At 41.0% G+C, this 24,549-nt stretch overlaps 1 protein-coding gene across 1 annotated transcript in view; it reads left to right on the top strand.

The window, feature by feature from the left end:
- NCEH1 (neutral cholesterol ester hydrolase 1) overlaps positions 1–22,667 on the top strand; it is a 53,871-nt gene extending 31,204 nt beyond the window's left edge. The window contains exons 2-5 of the mRNA XM_077763680.1: positions 612–840; positions 2,686–2,755; positions 16,773–16,944; positions 18,799–22,667. Coding sequence (XP_077619806.1) covers positions 612–840; positions 2,686–2,755; positions 16,773–16,944; positions 18,799–19,416 — 1,089 coding nt within the window. The 3' untranslated portion in view covers positions 19,417–22,667. The remainder of the gene's footprint in view (positions 1–611; positions 841–2,685; positions 2,756–16,772; positions 16,945–18,798) is intronic.
- The last annotated feature ends 1,882 nt before the right edge of the window (positions 22,668–24,549 follow it).

Below are 24,549 nucleotides of genomic sequence, written 5' to 3'. Positions count from 1 at the left end.
GAAAAGCTCTTGGTAATGTCTATAGTGTCCTGCTTCTCAGTGCCAGAGCCAGAGTTAACTCTGCTCTTTGCCTCTCACACACTCATTTCTTCTACTCTCAAAGCAACAGACGCACTTAAGTATATAAGCTACAAAACACTCTTAAGATGCTTATAGTAAGTATAAAACTTCTCTCTTTTATTTGCATTTAATATTCTTCCTCAATTCCTAGTATGTTATTGAATGTGTGATGTGCTGCTTGAGAGCAAGAGAAAAAGGACTGAATCCTAACGTTCACAAATCTTAGTGTTAAGTACTAGAGCTATCACTTATCCAGCCAAATGGTCCTGTTTAATTTCTAAGCCTTCTTGGTAAAACAGGACTGATGATACCTGTCCAATTTCCTTCTCCAAGCTGATCTGAAAAATCAGATCTCACATATGAAAATGCTTTGCAGACCCTAAAAGCAAAAAGTAAATATAATTTGTTATTGTGTTAAAAGTGGCCATTGAGTCCTCCAGAGTACTGGCTGTTACCTTTCAGAGTTCAGACACCACGAGTTGGTGAGTGTGGCTCCGGTGATGACAGAGTTGACCATGCTCTCCCTCTGTGTTCTCTCCCTTGCTCTGCAGAGCAGCCTGATCCACTACCTGGGCCTGAGCCATCACCTGCTCGCACTGAATTTTATCATCGTTTCTTTTGGCAAGAAAAGCGCATGGTCATCTCCTCAGGTGAAGGTGACCGACACTGACTTTGACGGTGTGGAGGTCAGAGTGTTTGAGGGCTCCCCAAAGCCAGAAGAGCCTTTGAAACGCAGCGTTGTTTACATCCATGGAGGAGGCTGGGCTTTGGCCAGTGCAAGTATGTCTCAGTCACCTTTGGGTTGTTTGGGTTTGTGGTTGGCCCCGGGAGGGATGTGTGATTGAGTTTGACTTCCGTATTGGGTAGGGGCCATTTGACTTGGTTCCCCTGAACAGTCTCGGCTCCCTCGATAATCCCAGAAGGATTATTAATAGTGTCAGATGTTCACACCTAAAAGGGTCCTGGTTTGAGTGATTAATTCTCTGATTACCCTACATACATAAAGGTTTTGTCCATTTGTCCATTGCTTAGGCAGACTGTTTTGAAAATATTTCCTGTGACCTAAATCGCAGGCTAACTTAGGTGAAGGGCTGGCAATAATAGCTTTCTGCACCAAAACAAGGTGAAGTTTCAACTGGGCCAGATATGAGGAAATTATCTGCGGCTCTTTTGCCAACTTGTGTTTGAAGACATTTTTCTGTGAAAAGGACAAGTGTTTCTGAATGCGTACATTAACTAACCCATCTTTCATTTGCTTATGAAACCAAAGATGAAAGCATAAAAGGTATACCACCATTAAATGGCAATAATGTTGCAAAATTCAAGAATATCCTTTTTGGTGTTGGATAACTTTCATGAGCAGAACACATTCAAAATGGCAGGCAGCCAAGTGGAGCAGCCTTACAGACAGAATACCAAGGAGGAAGTAAGGGCCTCATCTCTACCTGTAATTATGGAGCTACTACGGCGTCTTTAGCCCAAAGCTTTTAGCATCCCCTAGTTTGAAGGCAATGACAACTTGTTCTAGTTTGTGTTTTTATATAACATTTTTTTTAATATGGCAAAGGCCAAACAAGTATAACTTTTTCTAGTAATCCCATTTCATATTCATTATGGATTCTTTGATTAATGGATTTGCTCAAGTTTTCAACGCATGTTTACTGAGTATGTAGGTTTGCCCAGGACTGAGGGGTTTTCTGGGGGTACAGGACTTACAGGACAAAAACTCAAAGCAATACGTACAATCCTATACGTTTGGTTACCCTAACGTGGCCAGGGGATGAGAACACAAAAATGAGTAGCAGAAATGCTTGCGATCTCTACAGTATTGGACACTTGCCCAGTGAGACATTCCACTGGAGACCAGGAAGTGTCCCCGTGGCCTTTTCTATATAATTTTGACTGATCACTCCTGGCAGAGGAAGAGCTCAGGCTGTGGGCACTCTTCAGGTGGTTATGTAGTCACTAAACTTCTGGTTCTAAGACTGGCTTGGAAAACCTATGCATAAAGTAACATTTGGCTTTCTGTAGACAATTCATCTCTTAATTTATTGAAAGAAGAGCTAAGGGATTCAATTTTTAAGTATTAATTGTTTGTCACTGCAAACCTTTGGATCCTCTTTTTAAGAAATGCTAAGACTTCCTAAAATTCTAGCTTTTATTTGTTGGTTTAACAAAATAACCTGTCCTTCAAATTGGAAGAATTCAATTGAAATGCAGCAAATAAAGGTATTAAAACCTAAAAATTTCATAGTTCTAAGGAGGTAACTGTTTATCTGCTGTGTTTTTTCAAAACATGTATGTTTGAAGAGCTACAAAATCAGAATTAATTTGGTGCATTTCATATAGCCTATTACAAAATCGATGTCTACTTAGTTAAAAACGCATTCAAAGGTAATCCAATATGGATTTCCTGTTTTTTTATACTAATTGCATTTTATCTGAAACCAGATTTAATTTTTGTATTTGTATATGTAACCCTATTCATGATATGTATGTTCAGCTTCACTTTTTATTATTAATAAGTTAAGTCCAAGTCTAAGAGCAGTCCACAATTAACAGAATTTAGGAATTGAAGGTGTTAAATAACTTGTTTAATAGTGATTATTCCTTTGTCTCTTTTAGAAATCAGGTATTATGATGAACTGTGTACTGCAATGGCTGAAGAATTGAATGCTGTCATTGTCTCCATTGAGTAAGTAATTAATATTAGTCATAGAAAAATAATTTTTAAGAAGATATCTTAGATAATCATCTACTTACTTTATTTTACAATCCTAAAATAAAGTGCAAAATACAAATCCAGAAAGATGAAGGGATGTGTCCTAGGTCACACACAGTGATTTCTGATATAACTTGGAATTTCTTGAACTACTTTTATAACACCCCAAATTATCTTTTTATTTTAGTTTTGAAAACTTCTGAAAAAGGACTTAGTGGAAATTGAGGAAAAATATACAATCAGTTATCTACAGCAATTTTGTTTACTGCCTTTTAAAATTTAAAAACAGGGGTGCCTGGGTGGTTTAGTCGGTTAAGCGTCCAACTTCAGCTCGGGTCATGGTCTTATGGTTCATGGGTTTGAGCCCCACATCGGGCTCTGTGCTGACAGCTCAGAGCCTAGAGCCTGTTTCAGATTCTGTGTCTCCCTCTCTCCCTGTGTCTCCCCTGTACACATACTGTGTCTCTCTCAAAAATGAATAGATGTTAAAAAAATTTTTTTAATAAAATAAAATTTAAAAACCAATTAAGAATTGGAAAAGTCATTGTGCTGGAGTTTGTCCTGTAACTCAGACCTTGGAAATATAATATGTTCAACAAATCTCAGTCGATGCAGTTATTGTTATAATAGTATTAATAAGAGTATGATTAATAGAGCAATTGTGGTGATAGTACTAACATGAAGATCCTGGTGCTTGTCCTGTGGCGGGCATTGTGCGGGTGCTACTGCATACATTGTCTTTCCTCCTTCAGACCCTTGTTCACATGTCATCCTTCTACCAACGCCTTTCTTGATATTAACTATTTAAAATTGCAGCCCATTCTTCCTCTGTTTTATTTTCCTCCAGAACTTTTATCAACCTCTGGCACACCATCATAAATACTTAATACATAATAAATACTTCTTATCTATAGATTGTCCTAGGTTAAAATAGACTAAGTTCCATGAAGACAGCGATTTTAGGGATTTTTGCCTGTTTTGTTCATTTCTTAAAATTTTTTTTTAATGTTTGTTTCTGAGAGAAAGACAGACTGTGAGTGGGGAGGAGCAGAGAGACAGGGAAACACAGAATCTGAAGCAGGCTCTAAGCTCTGAACTGTCAGCTTAGAGCCCCATGTGGGGCTCGAACTCAGACTGAGAGATCATGACCTGAACCGAAGTCAGATGCTTAACTGACTGAGCCACCCAGGTGCCCCTGTTTTGTTCCTTGTTAATCATTAGTGCCTGGGGACATCTCTGGCAGATAGTGAGCATTCAAGAAGTATTTATGGGAAGAATAAATAAGGAGTCTTGCTTAATTCTCATGTAAATCATCCAAGATAAATATTGTGATATTTTTCTCATAGATGAGGAAATTAAGAGTCAAGAAGTAACCTTCATCAAGCCACATAGCTGGCTAGTTGCTTAAATAGTGAGGCATTAAGCCCAGAGGCCCGTATACATTTTTAATCCAATATCAAGCCAATATTGAAGAAAGCTGATAATGCTGAGCGACAAGTTTCTAACATCAGCCACCTTCTGTTTGTGTGTGTGTGTGTGTGTGTGTGTGTGTGTGTGTTTAAGACAGAGATAGAGCACAAGTCAGGGAGGGGCAGAGAGAGAGAGAGACACACACACACAGAATCTGAAACAGGCTCCAGGCTCTGAGCTGTCAGCACTGAGCCCGACGCGGAGCTCGAACCCACGAACCGTGAGATCATGACCTGAGCCAAAGTCGGACGCTCAACTGACTGAGCCACCCAGGAGCCCCCTAACATCAACCACTTTCCAGGCCCTGAGCTCATCCAGCTGTCTTCTTCCCTCTACCTCTCTCCTCCCACTACTTTTCCATTCACAGCTCATTCCCTCTGTGCCCTTGCTCCAGATCTGAGACCTAAGAGAAACTGTTCTGCAGGATCTGGGAAGGGCTGGTCTCCCAAGTCACTTGGGCAGCTGTGAGCCTGGAACAGAAGACTTAGAGTCACAGAGTGCTGTGACTCCTCCTCAGCAGATTTGCCCTCCTGGTCAGCTCTGGATAGCTCCCTGCCTTCCCTGGCCTCTCCACACACCACCCAGGTCACTCGAGGGCCCTCGGTGCAGTTTTATAACGTAGGAACCTTCAAGTAAAGGATTGTATCATCTAGCTTGGGCAGCTGGCCAGAGAAAAGCAGGAGCTGTTTGAGTAGCTGTGCCCCACTATGGAGCTCAGCCCTACAGCTTTGAACTGAGAAACCAGCCTCACGGACTTTTCAGTGGTTTCGTGTATAGCTCCAGCTCCTCAAATCCTCGAAAGCCTGAGAAAAGCAGGGAAAGTGGGTTTCCTTAACTTGGCACCAGGAGGATTCTCCACACAGGCCTTATCATCCAGGGCTTCAATATAAGCATTTGACAACATGCCTAAGTTCTCCCTACATGCCCTTCTCTGCCTGTCATCATCTGTCTCAAGTAAAATCGGTGTTCTAGTCTAAGCTTGTCATAGAACATACACGGATGGATAGGATGTTTTTAAGATTTCTTTTAAATCTAGGACTGCTCTTAACTCTCCATTGTGCCTCATCTATATAGTGTAGTATGCAAAGTGTGTCACTGGGAGGCATCTCACAGCAGTAGGCAAGTCCCGTTACTCACGACTGCATGACCTCAGCAGATCGTTTAGTGTCATGTGCAAACTGAAGTTAAGAATCCTTCCCGTGTATCTAGAATGGGAGCTACTGGGAAGAGAAATCATGGCTTCTTTCCTTTGGCTCCCATCACCTAGTACAAGACTTAGAATGTGTATGCTAAGTAAACACACTTTGAGTTAGGTCAGTGACTGCAGAGGATTGTCATGAGTGTCAGTTTGGACAACGGAGATAAGAGGGCTTCAGATACTCTAAAGCACTAGACCAGTCTGGAGAATTAATGTTCTAGCCCACAGAATGGAAAGACCCAACTTACAAATTTATTTATCAACTGTATGTTTGGAACTCACAGCACTCCTTTGCAGAAAACAAGACCTAAGGTGGTTGGAATCAGGCCAGCTAGCCCACAAAGAGTCACATAACCTATGCTCTAGTTGAGGGAAGGCCAACATCATGTGGTCAGTGACCATGATGTTTCTCTTGGAAAGTATAGTCAGTGATCTAACTTGGCAACATATTTCTTCTCACTGCTTACTTCTTTCCTCTTTCTTCTATTCCACAAATGGTTATTGAATTTGTTATGTGCCAGCTACTATGTTACACTCTGCTTGACAGAACAGTGTAAAGCAATCATAATTCCTGCTCTCGTGGGGTTTACAATCTAGATAAAAGAAACAAGTAAGGTTAAATTGTGGTAAGTGATGTGAAGTAGAAGGCATCAAATAGGTAAGGTCTTACCTAGTTTACTTTCATAGTTTATTGTCAAGTTGGTTTCCATATAACACCCAGTGCTCATCCCCACAAGTGCCCTCCCCCATCAGCCCTCAGTTTGTTCTCAGTATTCAAGAGCCTCTCCCTCCCTCTCCCCAACTATTTTTCCCCCTCTCCTTCCCCATGGTCCTCTGTTAAGTTTCTCTTGTTCCACTTATAAGTGACAACATATGGTATCTGCCTTTCTCTGCCTGACTTGTTTCGCTCAGCATAACACCCTCAAGGTCCATCCATGTTGCTACGCATGGCCAGATTTCATTCTTTCTCATTGCCATGTAGTATTCCATAGTATAGATAAACCACATCTTCTTGATCCATTCGTCCATTGATGGACACTTAGGCTCTTTCCATGATTTGGCTATTGTTGAGAGTGCTGCTATGAACATTGGGGTCCATGTGTCCCTATGCATCAGCACTCCTGTATCCCTTGGGTACATTCCTAGCAGTGCTATTGCTGGGTCATAGGGGAAGGTCTTACCTAGTTTAAAGGGTTTGTTATTAATGGTATTAAGAATGTGAATAATAATTATAGCAACTGTGATAGTAATAATACCAAAATCCTGGTACCTCACCAAATAGATAAGATCTTACCTAGTTTGAAGGGTCAGAGAATTCATGTCTTAAAGAAAGCGATGTTTGCATTGAGTTCCTAAGAATGAGCAGCATCTAGTTAGACAAAGTGAGTTGGTGATGAGAGTCCAGAGTGGTGTAATGAGAGAGGGCTTGGGAGGAAGGGGAGGAAGCAGGGAGTGCTAAGGGAACAAAACACGAGAGAAGACAGATGGAGAGATTTCTGGCTGTGACTAAGGAAAGTAAGAAAGAAGGCTGGATGATCTTGAGAGTCTAAGGAGGCTGATTGGCCCTTGGTTCTCCTGGAATTCCACCTTCCAGCGGGGAGGCTATCTGGAGACCCCTGCCCCTTGAGGCCCATAGGTGTTGGTCGGGTGGCGAGGCTTACCTTCCTGTGGGGCGTGGCCCCGGGGGAGGTTATAACGTGAGGAAGCTGATAGGCAAGGGTTGGGGGCAGCCCTGGTAATGGAATCACTCCCAGGCGGCGAGTACCAGGAGCTGGAACGCCTCAGTTCATGTTGCTGGTGCTGGCTCACAGTTCTGGGAACAGATCCAGCAACTAAGGTAGATAATGGCCTTAAGGTATAAAAATAGACCTTGCCTCTGTTCAGTTGCTTCTGCAGTACCATGCTGTTCTTACATATTAGTTGCACACAAGTATTTAAGTGAATGAAAAAGTTCATCTTATGTAAGTAAGATACGTAGATGTATCCTCATTTATATAATCTAGGAAGGTCCTATTTATGTTCATAAACCTAGTTTCATAAACCTATTTCATAGTGCATTTTAGCTATAACATTGTACCTTTTTACCTGTACAGTACTGGAACCATAAGACATCAGAAAGATTTTTTTTTAATTTTTTATGTTTTATTTATTTATTTAAAAAATTTTTTTTNTCATGACCTGAACCGAAGTCGGACGCTTAACCGACTGAGCCACCCAGGCGCCCCAACATAAGGAAGATTTAATTTCTGGGTTTTTTTTTAATGCTTATTTTTTTGAGAGAGAGAGAGCTTAAGCAGGGGAGGGGCAGTGAGATGGGCACAGAGGATCCAAAACGGGCTCTGCACTGACAGCAGTGAGGCTGATGCGGGGCTCAAACTCACAAACCGTGAGATTATGACCTGAGCCAAAGTCAGAAGTTCAATCTACTGAGCCACTCAGGTGCCCCAAATTTCTTTCTTTTTTTTTTTTATTTTTTTATTTATTTTTTTTTCTAGGAGAGAGAGAGACAGCGTGAGCAGAGGAGGGTCAGAAAGAGAGGGAGACACAGAGACTGAAACAGGCTCCAGGCTCTGAGCTGGCAGTCAGCACAGAGCCCGACGCGGGGCTCGAACCCACGAACCGCGAGATCATGACCTAAGCGAAAGTCGGATGCTTAACCGACTAAGCCACCCAGGTGCCCCCAAATTTCTTTTTTTTAATCTTTATTTATATTTTGGATAGAGAAGGAGAGAGTGAGCAAGGGAGGGGCAGAGAGAGAGAGGGGGAGACAATCCCAAGCAGGCTCCATACTGTCTGTTAGCACAGAGCTCGAACCCACGAACTGTGTGATCGTGACCTGAGCCGAAAAACCAAGAGTTGGATGCTTACACCACAGAGCCACCCAGGTGCCCCATCTTTTTTTTTTTTTTTAAAGATAAAATGTAAGATAATAGCAAAGTAGGCATGTTGCATATAATTAAATTCTATTTAATCTACTTAATTCATTAATTCTACAAGGCATTTACATCGCTTTTTTTGTGTATGGAAAACTGTTTTTAAGTTGTGTTTTGCTTTTAATTAAATCTTTACTACACTCAGACTCTCTATTTTATGTAGATGGAGGCGTAGTCACATTCCCCCAAATGTCAGGTGGCATTGGGCACAGAGCAACTTAAAACCTTACAGAGCTGTGAAGAATGTCATTAATGAAGACAGAAAAGAAGCTGGAGTACTTATCTTAGTTTGCTGCTAACCAAGTTATAAGGAAGGGGATTTTTATGCTTTTTTTGTTTTTAATCCATAAAATTAGATGAGTACAAGTTGACAAAATCAGAGTGCTTTTAGGAGGCTCAGTACAACCAACACACATCTCAGTAAATAGTTGTACAAATAAGATACTAGGAAAAACACAGAGGGATGGTGACCTAGCTGTGACTTTCTCTCTGTTCCTTTACCTGCTCTTCCTGTGAGCCCTGAGTTGAGAAATCGTTATGCATCACTCCTATCTGGGCAACCCTGGAAGGTGGGCAGACCAAAGTCCTGAGGGTTCTTCTCTAAGGAAGGAAAGATTTGCTGCAAACTTCCTTTTCACTAAGTCCAGGCCAACTGTAGCAAATGTAAAAACCAGCATCACAAATACTTTAATACTAGGGAAAGATAATGTGCTTCTTTTGAGAAGGAGGTTGTTTTCTTGTCTTCCTGATCTTTAGCTAATGAATCTCTCCTCTTAGACATATTCAACTAATGTCTTCTTGGCTCTGTTTTCTAGTAACCTGAAAAAATCCACTGGTTTCTCCTTTGTGGTTTAGGTCTTTGAGAATTTCTGGGGAGCAGGGGGTAATGGGAGCTTTTACAAAAAAGCCTGGGCTGCAGCTGCAGGGCACCTCCGACTGCAAACCACAGAGAGGCTGTGAAGCCGGTTTCCACCCACACCTGAGCTCTAGGAAGCTATGTTTAGCTTCTGAGATCATCCAAAGAAAGGAGGCCAAGAGGAAGAGGCACCCAGCCCACTTGGGTTTCCATAGATAGCCACCTGGGAGTGCTCTGGCTCCTTAGTTACCCTTGTGGTTATAGGTAGGTTTGCGTCTGAATGGGAGGAGGCAGTTTAGATAAACACCCTGAGCCTGGGGAGATCCCTGCTGTGTGTACATAGATAAGCCTCAGAAAGTCTTAAATTGTGAACAGTGCATCAGAGAATCACTTCGTTTAAAAACCTTTTTTGATGTTTATTTTTGAGAGACAGAGCGCGGGATCACAGTGGATCACAGTTCTAGGCTCAGTCACTCCTAGGGTTTTGGCAAAGCATCCGCAATTCAGTTCTTTTGAAAGTCATTCTTGTCCAATCGTCCAAGCCTTCACTGATCTCAGGTCTCCCTTGCTGATTGGCTGGTAGTGACAACTATCGGAGGGGCAGATTTTGAGAGTAGAAACAGAAAGGAATAATTTTCCTTAACCTCAGCTTTTATGCTTCTACTTTTGTGTAATTTTATTATATGTTTATTTTATTTTATTTATGTTACTTTAATAGGAAAAAACCATCTGCCTACTATAGGAATAAAGAGATTTTTCCTTCAGAGTTGTCTCCCTCAGAGAACATAGTAGGGATGTAATAATTGATTTGTTTCAGATGACCCCTACTGAAGATAGGGATTCTTTAAGACTGAGGAGCATAATTAACATTTTTATGTTCTCAAGGTGAATCTATTGAACACTTCTCCAGAGATGGTGAAAGGGGATGTGGGGAAACAAAAAAAAAAACAAAACCCCAAAAGATTTTATCTCAATCCTGCTCAATCTAAAGGAGTATAATTTCATTCTGGTATATCTCTTGTATCTTTCACCTAACTGGCACTACATGAAGAGAATTCAGGGTGCTTGGCCTGCAGCCCAAGATTGTACACACTGTTGCCAGATTAGGTTATTTTGAGAGAGAACAAGTATCACAGTGTTCTTAGAATGCTAGTGTCATTCAGGACTTCCAACTTCAGCGGGCTTGGAGCGACTCCCTCCACTCTGGGCTTGTATTCATATCTGCTTTTGACTTAAGAAAGACCTTGTTAGTCTTTCTGAGCATTGCTCCATCTCCCTGATCACCGTGAATAAAGTAGGTAATAAAGTAATAGGCCAGAGGAATAATACTGCCTATTTTAGGTACATGTACATCAGAGTCTTTAGTACATAATTATGACTTTCCATCTACTTCTAGAGGAAATAGAGGTGTCTGTGCTATGGCCTATTGTCAGAGAGACTGAGAGCTCCCAAGAAGGAGAGTGACTTTTGGCTGGGCTCTAAGAGGGTTTCATGAAAGAAGTGGCATATGAGATGGAATTTACAAGATCGGAACATTTGATGAGTTGCTGGGGAGAGGGCAGAGAGGATAGAGAAACCCAAGCACTGGGGATGGGAACAGGCAGATGTGTTCAGAGAACAGTGACAGTATGGCTGGACTCAGTGATATTTCTCAAGCTTGGCTGTGCATTAGAGTTATTGGGGGAATTTTCCTTCAAATATAGACATGTGAAGTTCCACTCCAGACCAAATACTTTGGAATGTTTCATAGAGGGGCTCAAGCCTCCGTGTTTTTGTAAAGCTCCCAAGATTATCCTAGGGTGCATGCCGAGTTGAGAAACTATGAGCTATGCGTAGAATACAGGATGGGGAGGCCTCAACAATGTGTCCCCAGAGTAAGTGGGTTAAGAACAACTTTTTTTTATATTCTTTTAAAAGCCATATGGCTTATTACTTTTCTCACCACAGTTGGTGCTATATATTTGACATGTAAAAGGTATAACATAAATCTTTGAAGTTTTGTTTGGAAGAAAGAAAAGTATGTTATTAAAGATGTACCATGTGCCGGGCTCTGTGCTAGGTGGTTTGCTGGAGAATATTTTTGCAAAACCATTGAAATCCTAAGAGGTGTTCTGGGATAGTTCTGAGAATTTACTGCTTTGATGAGGTCATGAGAGAACACACAGACGCGTTTGAAAGGCTGTGGGTTTTGAAGAATAAGGATATTTTTTGAAGGCAGGGTTACACGTGGGTTTTAAAGTCAGTGGTGAATTCACCACATAGCTTTGCCACTTACCAACTGTTGTAGACAAGTTACACATCCTCTTAGAGCCTCATGTTCTCATTTTTTTAAATGTTTATTTATTTAAATATAGAGAGAGAGATGGGGCATGAGTAGGGGAGAGGCAGGAGACAGGGAGACACAGAATCTGAGGCAGGCTCCAGGCTCTAAGCTCTCAGCACAGAGCCCAATGCAGGGCTTGAACTCATGAACCGCATGATAAATGACATGAGCTGAAGTCTGACACTTAACAGACTGAGCCACCCAAGCACCCCACTCAGGTTCTCATTCTTAAATTTTTTTAAATGTTTTTTTATTTATTTCTGAGAGAGAGAGAGAGACAAGCCAAGCAGGGGAGGGTCAGAGAGAGAGGGAGACAAAGGATCCGAAGAGAGGCTCCAGGCTCTGAGCTATCTGTCAGCCCAGAGCCCGATGCAAGGCTTGAACCCACGAACTGCAAGATCATGACCTGAGCCAGAGCTGGACCCTTAACCGACTGAGCCACCCAGGCACCCCAGGTTCTCATTCTTAAACCCAGCGGTTTGCCTTGCAATTTGAGTGAAACACATGTGTAGGGTACTTGGCGGGGTGCCTCACCTAGCAGAAATAAGATAGTTGTTATAAAGTGTATACATTTGTTAAACTGATTAAGCTTCATTCCTGCGCTTACAACCAAAATTTATTCTTCTTTAGCAGGAGGCATGTGCAGTAAGAGGTAGGCAGAAGCCAGCACTGCACAGTCATCTATCCCTGCATTAAGTTGTGCAAATTGAGACAGTATCTGCTATGAATTCATCAGGTGCTTTAACTCAGTATCTACAATTCTGAAAGTAAAAAAAGTCAGAGTCCTGTCTCGCTGCTTTGCAGGGACCTATATTTTATTTTTATTTATCTATTTATCTATTTATCTATTTATTTATTTATTTATTTTTACAAATAGTTTATTGTCAAATTAGTTTCCACATAACACCCAGTGCTCATCCCCACGAGTGCCCTCCTCCATGCCCATCCCCCCTCCCCCCCACATCCATCAGTCCTCAGTTTTTGTCAGCATTCAAGAGTCTCTCATGGTTTGCCTCTCTCCCTTTCCCCCACCATTTCCCCCCTTCTTCTCCCCCTTGTTCCTCCGTCAAGTTCCTCCTAATCCTCCTATACGTGCAAACATATGATATTTGTCCTTCTCTGCCTGACTTATTTCGCTCAGCATAACACCCTCAAGGTCCATCCATGTTGCTACACATGGCCAGATTTCATTGTTTCTCATTGCCATGTAGTATTCCATGGTATAGATAAACCACATCTTCTTGATCCATTCATCTGTTGATGGACACTTAGGCTCTTTCCATGTTTTAGCTATTGTGGAGAGTGCTGCTATGAACATTGGGGTACATGTGCTCCTATGCATCAGCATTTCTGTATCCCTTGGGTAAATTCCTAGCAGTGCTATTGCTGGGTCATAGGGGAGTTCTATTGTTAGTTTCCTGAGGAACCTCCACACTGTTTTCCAGAGGGGCTGTACCAGTTTACATTCCCACCAACAGTGTAGGAGGGTGCCCGTTTCTCCACATCCTCGCCAGCATCTAGAGTTCTCTGATTTGCTCATTTTAGCCACTCTGACTGGCGTGAGGTGATATCTCAGTGTGGTTTTGATTTGTATTTGCAGGGACCTATCTTTAAACAAAAACTGCAGATAAATACATTTATACTTGCTTTCTTTGGCTATAGCACTCATAAATTTTCCTCTGACTCTGAGTGTTCTGTGTCTACAAAAATATTACAGAACTTTTATTATACTTCTCAAGTCAAATTCAAATTACTTTGAAGGCTTGTCTTAAACTAGATGATCTCAGAAATCTATAGTTTCACTATATTTTCCAATCTATGAAAACACTGTCCCTTCTTATTGAATAAAACAAGAAAGAGAAAGTTTCCAGCTGGAACAAGGATAAGAGAAGGGGTTAGGAGGTAGACCTTTAAGGGCACCAGGAGGTCTCTTGCATTATAATCTGGTTTTTAAGTATGTTTTTGTTTTTTTTTAAATATTTTTATTTTATTCCTAGGAGAGAGAGAGACAGCGTGAGCAGGGGAGGGTCAGAGAGAGAGGGAGACACAGACTCCGAAACAGGCTCCAGGCTCTGAGCTGTCAGCACAGAGCCCGACGCGGGGCTCGAACCCACGAACCGCGAGATCATGACCCAAGCGAAAGTCGGACGCTTAACCGACTAAGCCACCCAGGCGCCCCATGGTTTTTAAGTATGTTTACTCTGTTATCTGAGCGAGTTATTAATTGACTGATAAGATTGTGGCTTGTGGGCACCTGGNTCTCTCTCTCTCTCTCTCTCTCTGTCTCTCTCTCTGTCTCTACCCTGCTCATGCTCTATCTCTCAAAAGTAAATAAACAAACATTAAAAAAAGATTGTGGCAGTAGTAGGTTTTTTAAATTACAAATTTCCTCTCTTTTTAAAAGTTTATCTTGAGAGAGAGAGAGTTTGAGCAGGGGAGGGGCAGAAAAAGAGGGAGAATCTCAAACAGCCAGTGGTTGGGAGGGGGGGTGCTGGGTGTTGGGGTTGGATGGGGCCTGAGGGGAGGGGTTGGCAAACTGGAGAACTGTGAGGTCGTGACCTGAGCTGAAATCAAGAGTCAGACGCTTAACCAGCTGAGCCACCCAGGTGCCCCCACCAATTGATTCAAAGTCACTAGACCTTTTGGGAAATAACATCTGAAGATTCAAGTCATCTTTGTATACTGATAGAATATGTTCTAGCCTCTTGGGCTACCAGGAAAACAGTTTATTATGATATATGGAATCTCGCTGAGATGAAATAGCCTTTATTTTCACAATTTGAGTCATTTGTTTTTATTTCAGTGAAAGAATTAAGAATTCAGCTTGGTAAAACAGAAGTTCAAATTGAGATCATGCCCTAAAATGGGGGGGGAGTGGGGGGCGTTGTTACTGGAATCATATAAGATGGTGCCATCTAGTGGACAAAATGGTATAATCTTACTCATTTCACCCATTAATCAGTAGGTTAGTAGTACCATACAGTATGGCATAGTAGCCACTTTAGGACATAATGAAATTCAATGGGACAAAAAACATTTTGGATGATTAACTGATCACCATAGATGGGAAAATAAAATAATTTTTCTAATTTCCTTTTTTATCTGTTATAATGAAACCGCTAAGGGAATTTGTTGCATTTAGAATTTTTAAAATGCAGTAATTCCTGAGTAACGGGATCAATATTCACTACTTCTTGAAGTATTTCACAAATGTTTGTCCATTTGATTGTATCTGCACTGAATGTCAGGATAATTAACTAGCTGGATTTTAGGTGGGGGAAAGTTAGTTTCTAAGAATAGGTATGTTCATTATAAAGTGAAAATGAAAAGACCTGAGGGTTTTTTTTTAATGTTTATTTTTTTTGAAGAGAGAGAGAGAACGATCAGGGGAGGAGCAGAGAGAGAGGGAAAGAGAGAATTCCAAGCAGGCACAATACTGTCAGTACCATTGAACTGTGAACCCATGAACTGTGAGACCATGAACTGTGAGACCATGACCTGAGCCAAGGTCAAGAGTAGGATGCTTAGCCACCCAAGTACCCCCAAGATCTGAATTATTAATATTATTAGATTTTATTTAAGCCATTAGTTTCTATCTCACCTTGTTTTTATCTGTTAGACTTATTTTACAAATAGAGTAACTTTTTGGTGCCTCAGTTTCTTTTGTCTGCAAAAGGAAGGTATGTTAACTCAACAGGGTTTAGTGGATGGATGATTATGTGCCTAGCACATTGATGGATCCTGGGAACACAGTGATGAATAAAACAGTCCTGATTTCAGGGAGCATGCTGAAGAAACACATACGTCATTTTAAGATGAGGCAGTAAGAATAGTAATATATCCCAGCACATAAAGTATCAGGGAATGGTACCCAGTTCAGCCCCAGAGGCAAGTGGAGTTAGAGTCAAGGAAGTCTACCTGGAGGAGTCTAAACCTGTGAGTAAGGCTTAAAGGCTGAGTGAGAATTAATAAGGAAAGAAGGACAAGGCTGAGCAGAAAGGGCACTCCAAGCTTAGACTACCAGCAACTATAGATTTGTGAGATGTTATCATGGATGGGGTATCTGACAAAACTGGGTTCTTTGGGACTCTCATGGGAATATTAGTCCTACAAAGTATACAGACTAGTATCCCAAAGGGACTCTGATATTACAAAGTGGCATGGTTGGAGAAGCCTCAGGCCCCAATGGGACTTGGCCGACTTGGCCTCCTTTTTGCTGACTGACAACTAGCCTTTCATTTCCAGCCTCTCAGAAAGTGAATTCATTGTCTGGGTTTAATGTCAGACTGGCATGACCTCTTCAACGGAATACAGTTTTACTGTGTTTCTAAGTAAATCATGAATGATACCATATGGAGTCGTTAAACATGAGACCAATGAAGTGGTTAAAGTTGCCAAGTCACCTTGTAATCCATAGGTGTCGTGAATTGAACACTGACTTCCAGAAATAAAATTCTGAAATCTGTTATGGTTCTACCCATATCTTCATAATCAATATCCACCTTTAACTTTGAAGTTTTGTTTTGTGACTGTTAATTTTTAAAAAAGGCAGGGGGTAGGAGGAAGGATTATTGCTACTACAAAATCATTACCTTTTTAATCCTTTTTTCTTTAATGTTTGTTTATTTTCGAGAGAGACATAGAGTTCAAGCACGGGAGCGGCAGAGAAAGAGAGAGAGGGAGACACAGAATCTGAAGCAGGCTCCAGGCTCTGAGCTGTCAGCACAGAGTCTGATACGGGGCTTGAACTCACAAGCTGTGAGATCATGACCTGAGCTGAGGTTGGACGCTTAGTCAACTGAGCCACCCAGGTGCCCCAAAATCATTACATTTCTAAACTATTTGATTTGCAAGAAAATGAGTGGCTCAGGGGCGCTTGGTGGCTCGGTTGGTCAAGCATCCAACTTGATTTTTGGCTCAGGTCATAGTCTCACAGTTCATGCATACACTGTCAGCTCAGAGCCTGCTTGGGATTTTTGCTCTCCCTCTCTCTCTGCCCGTCCCCCACTCATGCTTCCCCACCCCCTACCCTCTCTCTCTCAAAATAAATAAACTTCTTAAAAAAAGAAAATGAATGGTTCATTTTTATATTTATTTTGATTCCTTACCTGTTTATTTCTTTGTCAAAAGAATCTGGTTCCCCATAAACTATAAATGGCCTATAAAGACTTGGTGAAGCCCTTAAATGAATACAACTCTTGTCTTCACAGATACAGGCTAGTTCCAAAGGTTTATTTTCCTGCACAAATTCACGACGTTGTACGAGCCACGAAGTATTTTCTGCAGCCGGAAGTCTTACACAAGTATTCGGTTGACCCAGGCAGAATTGGCATTTCTGGCGACAGTGCTGGTGGGAATTTGGCTGCTGCTCTGGGCCAACAGGTAACAGATTGCCCGACATGCTGGTGATAAGAGGACTCTTGCTAACTTGCAGACCAACAAACACATTCTCCCCCATGTATGCCACAGGCTTAGCAGGTGGGCTGCTCAGTACGGGGTCGGCTTATTCAGACGACTGCACTCGGAGAATTCTCAGATCTTTCTGAAGTAGGAAAAAGGGGGTCACTGAAAGAGGTGTCATCCCTGAGTCCTTGGAAAGGCCTTGATTACAGTTAATATGAAAGACGGGCTGACAGTTTACAGGGCTCTCTTGCTCCTCAGCGATATGCATGGCAATCAAGTATCCCCAGCTACTTTCACATGCTGGACTCGCAAAAATATTTTTGCTTAAATTCCAGTTGCTAAGATTGTTTCCTTAGAACTTTGAGTCAAATCGAAAAGCTAAAAAATGTTTCCCAATGTTTTTTTTTAATATAAAAGAAAAAAATTAAAATGGGTCAGCCACTTTGAATGTTATAATACCAGTTAATCTGAGTTTACCTGGTTAAATTCTCTGGTTAAAACTATCTAATTCTAATAGCACCCAAATTAGAAGGGCAACTGTGTAAATTCAAAGATATTTTATGCCTCTGGTGGATTAAATAAGTTTGGAATTGCACCTCTGTCTTCTCGCCTCCAAATTTCTTTTGGTATTCTTAAATTGCTGTACATAAAGAGCTTCGATCTCTGTTGGGCGTTGGCAGGTGTGCTATACATGTGTGGTAAGAAGGAAGTCCTGGTGCAGTGGGGAGAGGATCATGGGCTTTAAAATTAGAAGTGGGACGGAATCCAGTCCTGCTGCTTCGGAAGCTATGGGCTTCGGGTCCGCCCCTCAATACCTCTGACTCTCAGGAAAATGAGGTTAATGTCATCTGATTGCAGAGCTATTGCTGGGACTTCATGAAATGATGTATGTACAATTCCTGGCACGTGTTAATAGTACTATTAACTGATCATTTCCTTTTCCTCTTACAGAGCAGTTACATCTTCCCTGGGGGGTGGGGTTCTAAACTCCGTGAAACAAAATTGTACAGCTAAAGTGACCTTGAAGGTTGTTTAGTTGCCTATAAAACACAGTGACCTAGTTAGCTGCCTTTTAGATGTTACATGAAAATGTGTATCATTTTAGACCCTAGGACTGGAAAATGAGGCAGTATATTTCACATTTTGTGAAGGCATGGGGAATGGAGATCTGATGAGGCAGAGGATGTGTTCACATTCCGATTTAACCTCAACTCTGGGGCACATGCTCATTACGGAGAATGGAGGGCATGTTGCCAGCGCCATTTAAATTCTCACTTATGCAGCATGAAGACTAAATGCTCATCAGAGGAGATATCCTAAGGTCCTACCATAGCACTTTGGAGTCCCATCATCTGTTCATTTAGCTTTTCCTACCCTTTCCTCTGGAAGAGTTAGACTAGTTTGTTTCTTCCTCGGAAACCATTGCCTTTTTTCACCTTGCACAGAATACTGAACTATAAAAGGTTTTCACGTTATCCATCCATAGTACCCAGCAAGGTATGCTAGTGCCCAAGGACAGATTCAAGTAAAGTGTTCATGGGAGGTTAAAGACCTAAGAGATCACATGTGTTTTCAGCATTCACTCAAAACTATGGGTTGCAAACATCATTAACTTTCTTTGTAAATATCCAGCAGCTTGATGAGGGTTTGGGGAGTGGTGGTGGGTGGTGGGGATGTTTTTATTTTGTAAACTATATTACTTAATGCTATAACTAACTATATTAATTACTTTCATACTTGTACCCCTTTGATTCCAAGTAATGCATTCAGAGACTTTAAAAGTTGTGGTTTCCGTACAAGAAGCCATTAATGTGTTTGCTTCCTCTTCACCAGTTTGCTCAAGATGCCAACCTCAAAAACAAGCTCAGAGTGCAAGCTTTAATATATCCAGTTCTTCAAGCTTTAGATTTCAACACACCCTCTTACCAGCAAAATGTAAACACCCCAATCCTGCCCCGTTATGTCATGGTGAAGTACTGGGTGGACTACTTCAAAGGCAACTATGACTTTGTCCAGGCAATGATCGTCAACAACCACACTTCGATGGACGTGGAAGAGGCAGTTGCCCTCAGGGCCCGTCTAAACTGGACGTCCCTCTTGCCTGCGTCCATCACAAAGGACTACAAACCTGTGGTGCAGACCAGGGGCAACGCCAGGATTGTGCGGGAGATCCCTCAGCTGTTGGATGCTCGCTCGGCCCCGCTCATTGCAGACCAGGAAGTCCTGCGGCACCTCCCGAAGACCTACATTCTGACCTGTGAGCATGATGTCCTAAGAGACGATGGGATCATGTATGCAAAGCGTCTGGAGAGTGCAGGTGTGGAGGTGACCCTGGATCACTTTGAGGATGGCTTCCACGGATGCATGATTTTCACCAGCTGGCCCACCAACTTCTCGGTGGGAATCCGGACTAGGAATAGTTACATCAAGTGGCTGGATCAAAACCTGTAAAAGAGGAAAATTTCCAAAATCTTGACCTCCTGCACCTGCTTCGGAAAGAGATGCACTTTTTAGTTGACTACTTTCCCCCTGTTATTTGTGAGTTATGGAATCTCCATTCCCTGCAGACTTTATGTTAATTTAATTTTTGAAAATGTGTTTGGCTAATGTAAGTACAAAATGTCTGAATCTGGTTCTCCAAGTGGGCCAGTCTCTCTGTTCGTGTTTTTGTTTTGGGGGGTTTTGTTTGTTTGTTTGTTTGTTTTAGCCAAACTACCACCAGTACTCACGGCTGCAGAAAGCAGGGCTAGGAGCTGAAATAGCTTTGGGTTCTGTCTTCAACAAGAAATTCTTTCTAGAAGAAATTCTTCCAGCTGTGGATGGTATATGTGGGCTCTTCTTTAACATGTAGAGTTTACTTTAAATTCAGAACAGTGTTACTTGTCTGCACCTTAAGGTCAGTGTTGGGTACCAAGTGCCCTGTGTTCTTTACGGATAGATGGTTTTGTTTCCTATGGGAATTTCGGCAAAGGTTAGCAAGGACAAGCTTCTCAAATGACTTTCTTCCTTTAGAGTGTTAATTTTATGGGATAGCTATCTGTAAGTCCAGTCAGTTTATGATGATACTTGAAAGTTACTTTCTACCACTATTAGAAAATATAAAGTTGCATGTAATGGATATCTGTACATTGTAAAGTTTTTTGGTTATGCTGTCTCCATGGGGGAGATCTTTTGGGAGCAAATTCATTTAGATTTAGGATAAATTTGCCATCACAGAAACAAGTAGAAACACGCAAATGAACTAACCTATTTATTTTCATAATGAATACTTGACATAAATTACCAGGAGCAGTGTGTATATATTTGGCATAGTCAGAAAAGAAGATACATTTAATATTGAAATTATGAAAAATACCTTTAGAGGGTCTAGTTTATTCTTGAAAACTCAACTTTTTCACTTACATGGCTTTAAATGGGGCTATTTTGGTATATATATAAATATAACGTATTGTTTATTTTTTTAAGTTATTTAATGTTAATATATACAGCTCAACTTAAGATTTTTCAGAATAACATCTATAATGAATATTAAAAATAACAATATTTTTAAAAAACTACCTTAGAATTATATCCACATGTAATTTTATGGAAAGAGGTAAAGTAGCTATTCATACTACTATACATTAGGCTTAAATATTTTGATATCTATATGCATATACAAATTAAAGAAATTAGCAACTGTCATACGCCTAGTAAATTCATCTACGTTGATAGTTGGAGAACTTAGGAAAGACACACACTGCTCATTTCTGCCTCTGAGGTGGAACGCTAGCTTATATTCTCTAGGGTGAAGCATACCCGATGCCTTCACCCCTTTTCTGTCTCCTTCGTACCTGGTCTAGGAGTTACAATAGCCCAAGCTCGACTTCATATAAAGCCTTCACTGCCAGTGGGCACATCTTTAGCATAGCAAGGGATTCCCACTGTGGTTTGAGTGCCTCTCCTCTCCTTCCTACCACTTTTACCACTGCCCCGACCTGCTCTTTGCGGGGACTGCCAAGGCCAGGTCATGATACAGCCAGTTTATCAGTGGAAAGGAACGGGAACCTCTTCACTCATTTGAAAGATGGGCATTTCCCACTTCTGGCAAAGAAGTAAGTGGAACTGTACACCCTTCTTTTTCTTTTCTTTTTTTTTAAAATTTTTTAAAATGTTCATTTATTTTTGAGAGAGACAGAGCACAAGCAGGGGAGGGACAAAGAGAGAGGGAGACACAGATCCAAAGTGGGCTCCAGGGTCTGAGCTCAACACAAAGCCCAACACAGGCCTCGAATTTACTAACCGTGAGATCATGACCTGAGCTGAAGTCAGGTGCTTAACCGACTGAGCCACCCAGGTCCCCCTTATTTTTCATTTATTGTACAAGCCAGTAGCATTTTATGTACAAGACAGAAGTAAATGCAACAGTGTGTGTACGTGTGTTTGCCTGTATGTGTATAAAAGTAATCATGCAAATTAACATGCTCATGGACAGAGACAAGTCATTTACCATCTCTGAGCCTCCATTCCCTTTCCTTTAAAGTCAGAGATTTGAATTACTTAATCTACGAGGTCTTTTCCAATGGTCAATTCCAACCATTTTGTCAGACTGGCAAATGTATTGGCTTCTTCTACAGTATTTTGTTTTTTTATTTTGTTTTTGGGGTTTTTTTTGGTAGGTCATTTATCCATATATACACAAACACAGACATCATTAAAGATTGTTTTTCCTGAAAAAACAGGAATTTAGTTCTTCCTCTTTGACAGCTGCTCTCCTCATTTAATACTATTGTTTTCTCACACCGATTGAAGGGACCAACGTTGGTTCGGACCTTAGTTTGAGGTTATCTACCTCTAAGAAAGCAAAGAACATTTAATGCACGCACAGAGTTTCTTAAAAAGGCATATTTTCACCCAGAATTATGAGCCATATGCTGTCATAATTACAGACAATAAATGATTCTAGACCTTTAAAGGTTGTCTTGGATGAAAAGGGAGTGAAAGAGAAAGGGTCAACCACTGTTTCTAATAAAACACTTGAGTTTCATAAAGCTTTATGTGTGTGAATGATTTGCCTAATGACTTGCACTGGATCCCACCTCAGACCTTGCTTGAAGTTCTTTCTTGAAATTCTCCCTGGAATAACAGTTGGGAATCAGGATATGCAAAACCCAGTACATACAAGGGAGGCTAAACCAACCAAAAATCTTAGCTCTAAGAACTACTTTGGGAAGCATACAGAGATTTTGGTGAAGATATTTTAGTGTGGGGTGAGTTCACTTTCTTTTAACTTTTGTTCTTAAGTAAAAAAGTTTATGCTCTGCAGATTAATTTTATAGTTTGATGGCTTTGTTTTGTTTTCCTATTTTATGAAAAAGTTGATAGTCTTTTTGTAATATTGTCTTGTGAAATAAATATAACTATATGAAGAACAAATCTTGAAGTGCTACAAATATAGTGAAGTGTAAATCAGTCTTAATGTTTCATCATTGATTTGTGAAGAATTTGAGACTATTGTATCATTCTCTTGGTGGCTATGATATTTTATGCATGACCTTTTAACTTTTGACTTTTGCTTATTTCCCACTGCCGAGGGCAAGGCAGATTTTATGAAGGATTTTGGTAGCAAATCTATTTTATAAGATGAAAATCCAGTGTGGAGATAAGGAAAGTCTATATCTGTTTTGACTCAAGTTTGGAAATAAAATGGCTCCATCTGGGAATGTGCCTCTTTCACTTCTCGTCTCTCTTTCTGGTTCCCGTCTCTGTGTCTGTATCTCAGATCCCTCGCCACAGCTCTGCCCAGATATCCTGCCTGCCAGAGTCCTCCAGCTGCCTTTCAGTCACTGAGAGGCAGTTCGGTGGCCTCCTTGATGACCATCATTTCATGTCTGGATACAGTATATGCTGCTCATATTGTGGAAATCGTGCCTTGGTCTGGCTAGAATATTCATAAAAGTGAGGCAGGCCCTGGGACTATTTTGGGTCTTTCAATACACATATTAGAAAGGGATGATCATAGTGCAGATGAATTTGGATTGGAATTCAATCCACAGATGTATCAATATCACTGGAGATGTATCAATATCACTAGAGGCAAGTTTTCAAATTGACCCTGACATTACAAGCAAATCTAATAATTTCACACGTGAGTTTAGTATGCTTAGTTTATATCAACCTCATAGGAATGTTTAAAACTTTTTTTTCCAAAGTGAATTATACGTATTGTTTCTAAATGGTCAGATATGTGTGTTTAAATTATTGTTTTCTATCCAACCATAGTTTCTTTCGTCTTCTCAGCAAAACATCTGTTGTATGGCTATGTTTTGCTGGAGAGATCCAACTGACAGTTCCAACAATTCTCCTTTGGAGCATAAAAGATGTACTTTATGTGTTTTAATATTGGTTTTTTTGTGTGTGTGATTTTCATTCCTTTAATCTCCCACTATTTTTTTCAACAACATCTTATATTTTCCAATAGATCCTGTATTTAAACATCTAGAAGATGTTTATATCACTACCAGATTCCCCAAATCTCAAAGATCAGAAATGTAAATATGGTTTCTAGTAGGCGTATGTGGGCTGTGTAGCCCTGTCTGTCACTTTGGAATCAGCATCTTGTGTCATTAGAGAGGCTGGTGACATTTGTGTCTGGTCTGGAAGGCCCCTCCCCCAGATTTCCTCAGGGCTGCCTCCTTGTTGGCGCTTGAGATTGAAAGCTCAACCTTCTGGAGAGACCGTCTGCCCAAACTAGACCCAGCCCTTCCAGTCCCCACCCATTCTCCAGTCCCCTCTGATTTCTTTTTATTGCTGCTGTTTGCAGTTTAGTTCTCCGGCTGCAATTCTTGCTATTTGATTATGTGTTTGTTTTGTTTCCCCCGTATTTAAACTTAAGCTCCATGAAGGCAGGGACTTCATCTTGTCCATTTCTTTTTCCTCAGCACTTAAAACTGAATGCATAGTGGACTTTAGAAACATTTTTGTTTTGTTTTGTTTTTAATTTTTAAGTGTTTATTTTTGAGAGAGAGAGACAGAGTACAGCAGGGGAAGTGCAGAGAGAGCGGGAAACACAGAATCTGAAGCAGGTTCCAGGCTCTGAGCTGTCAGCACACAGCCAGATGTAGGGCTCGAACTCAGGGACCACGAGATCATGACCGGAGCCAAAGTTGGACGCGAGTTAGGTTATTATTTTCATTGTGTTTCTTTCAGAAGTAAATTAAGTTTATGTCAAATATAAAAAATTACTTGAGACTGAAATTACTGTGGTAAAAACTAAACATTCCAAGAAAAACTAATTCAAAGTAATTTTTAACACAAAAAAATGTTTTTGAGTTAATGGATAATGATACAGAGAACAAAAGCAAAAGAAATGTAGAAAAAGCATAAATTTCCTTTGCAGCCTCATTGACAACTACTTAAGGCAAGCAGGGTGGCCTTTCTCCAGGAACTCAACTGCCTCCATGTTGATATTTTGCCAGAGGCAAAAGGCGACCTTAGCTTGACAGTAGCCAACCTCCAGGATCCTGTAAGTCTCCTTTAACATATGAAAATCCCTTTGGAAACTTCCTTTATCTCTACCCCGCCCCCCAAATACATGTCGACAAT

This window comes from Crocuta crocuta, unplaced genomic scaffold, assembly GCF_008692635.1.
Source record: "Crocuta crocuta isolate KB4526 unplaced genomic scaffold, BGI_CrCroc_1.0 scaffold433, whole genome shotgun sequence".
In the NCBI taxonomy this organism is placed as follows: Eukaryota; Metazoa; Chordata; class Mammalia; order Carnivora; family Hyaenidae; genus Crocuta; species Crocuta crocuta.
This window is presented reverse-complemented; position numbering and strand designations above follow the sequence as displayed.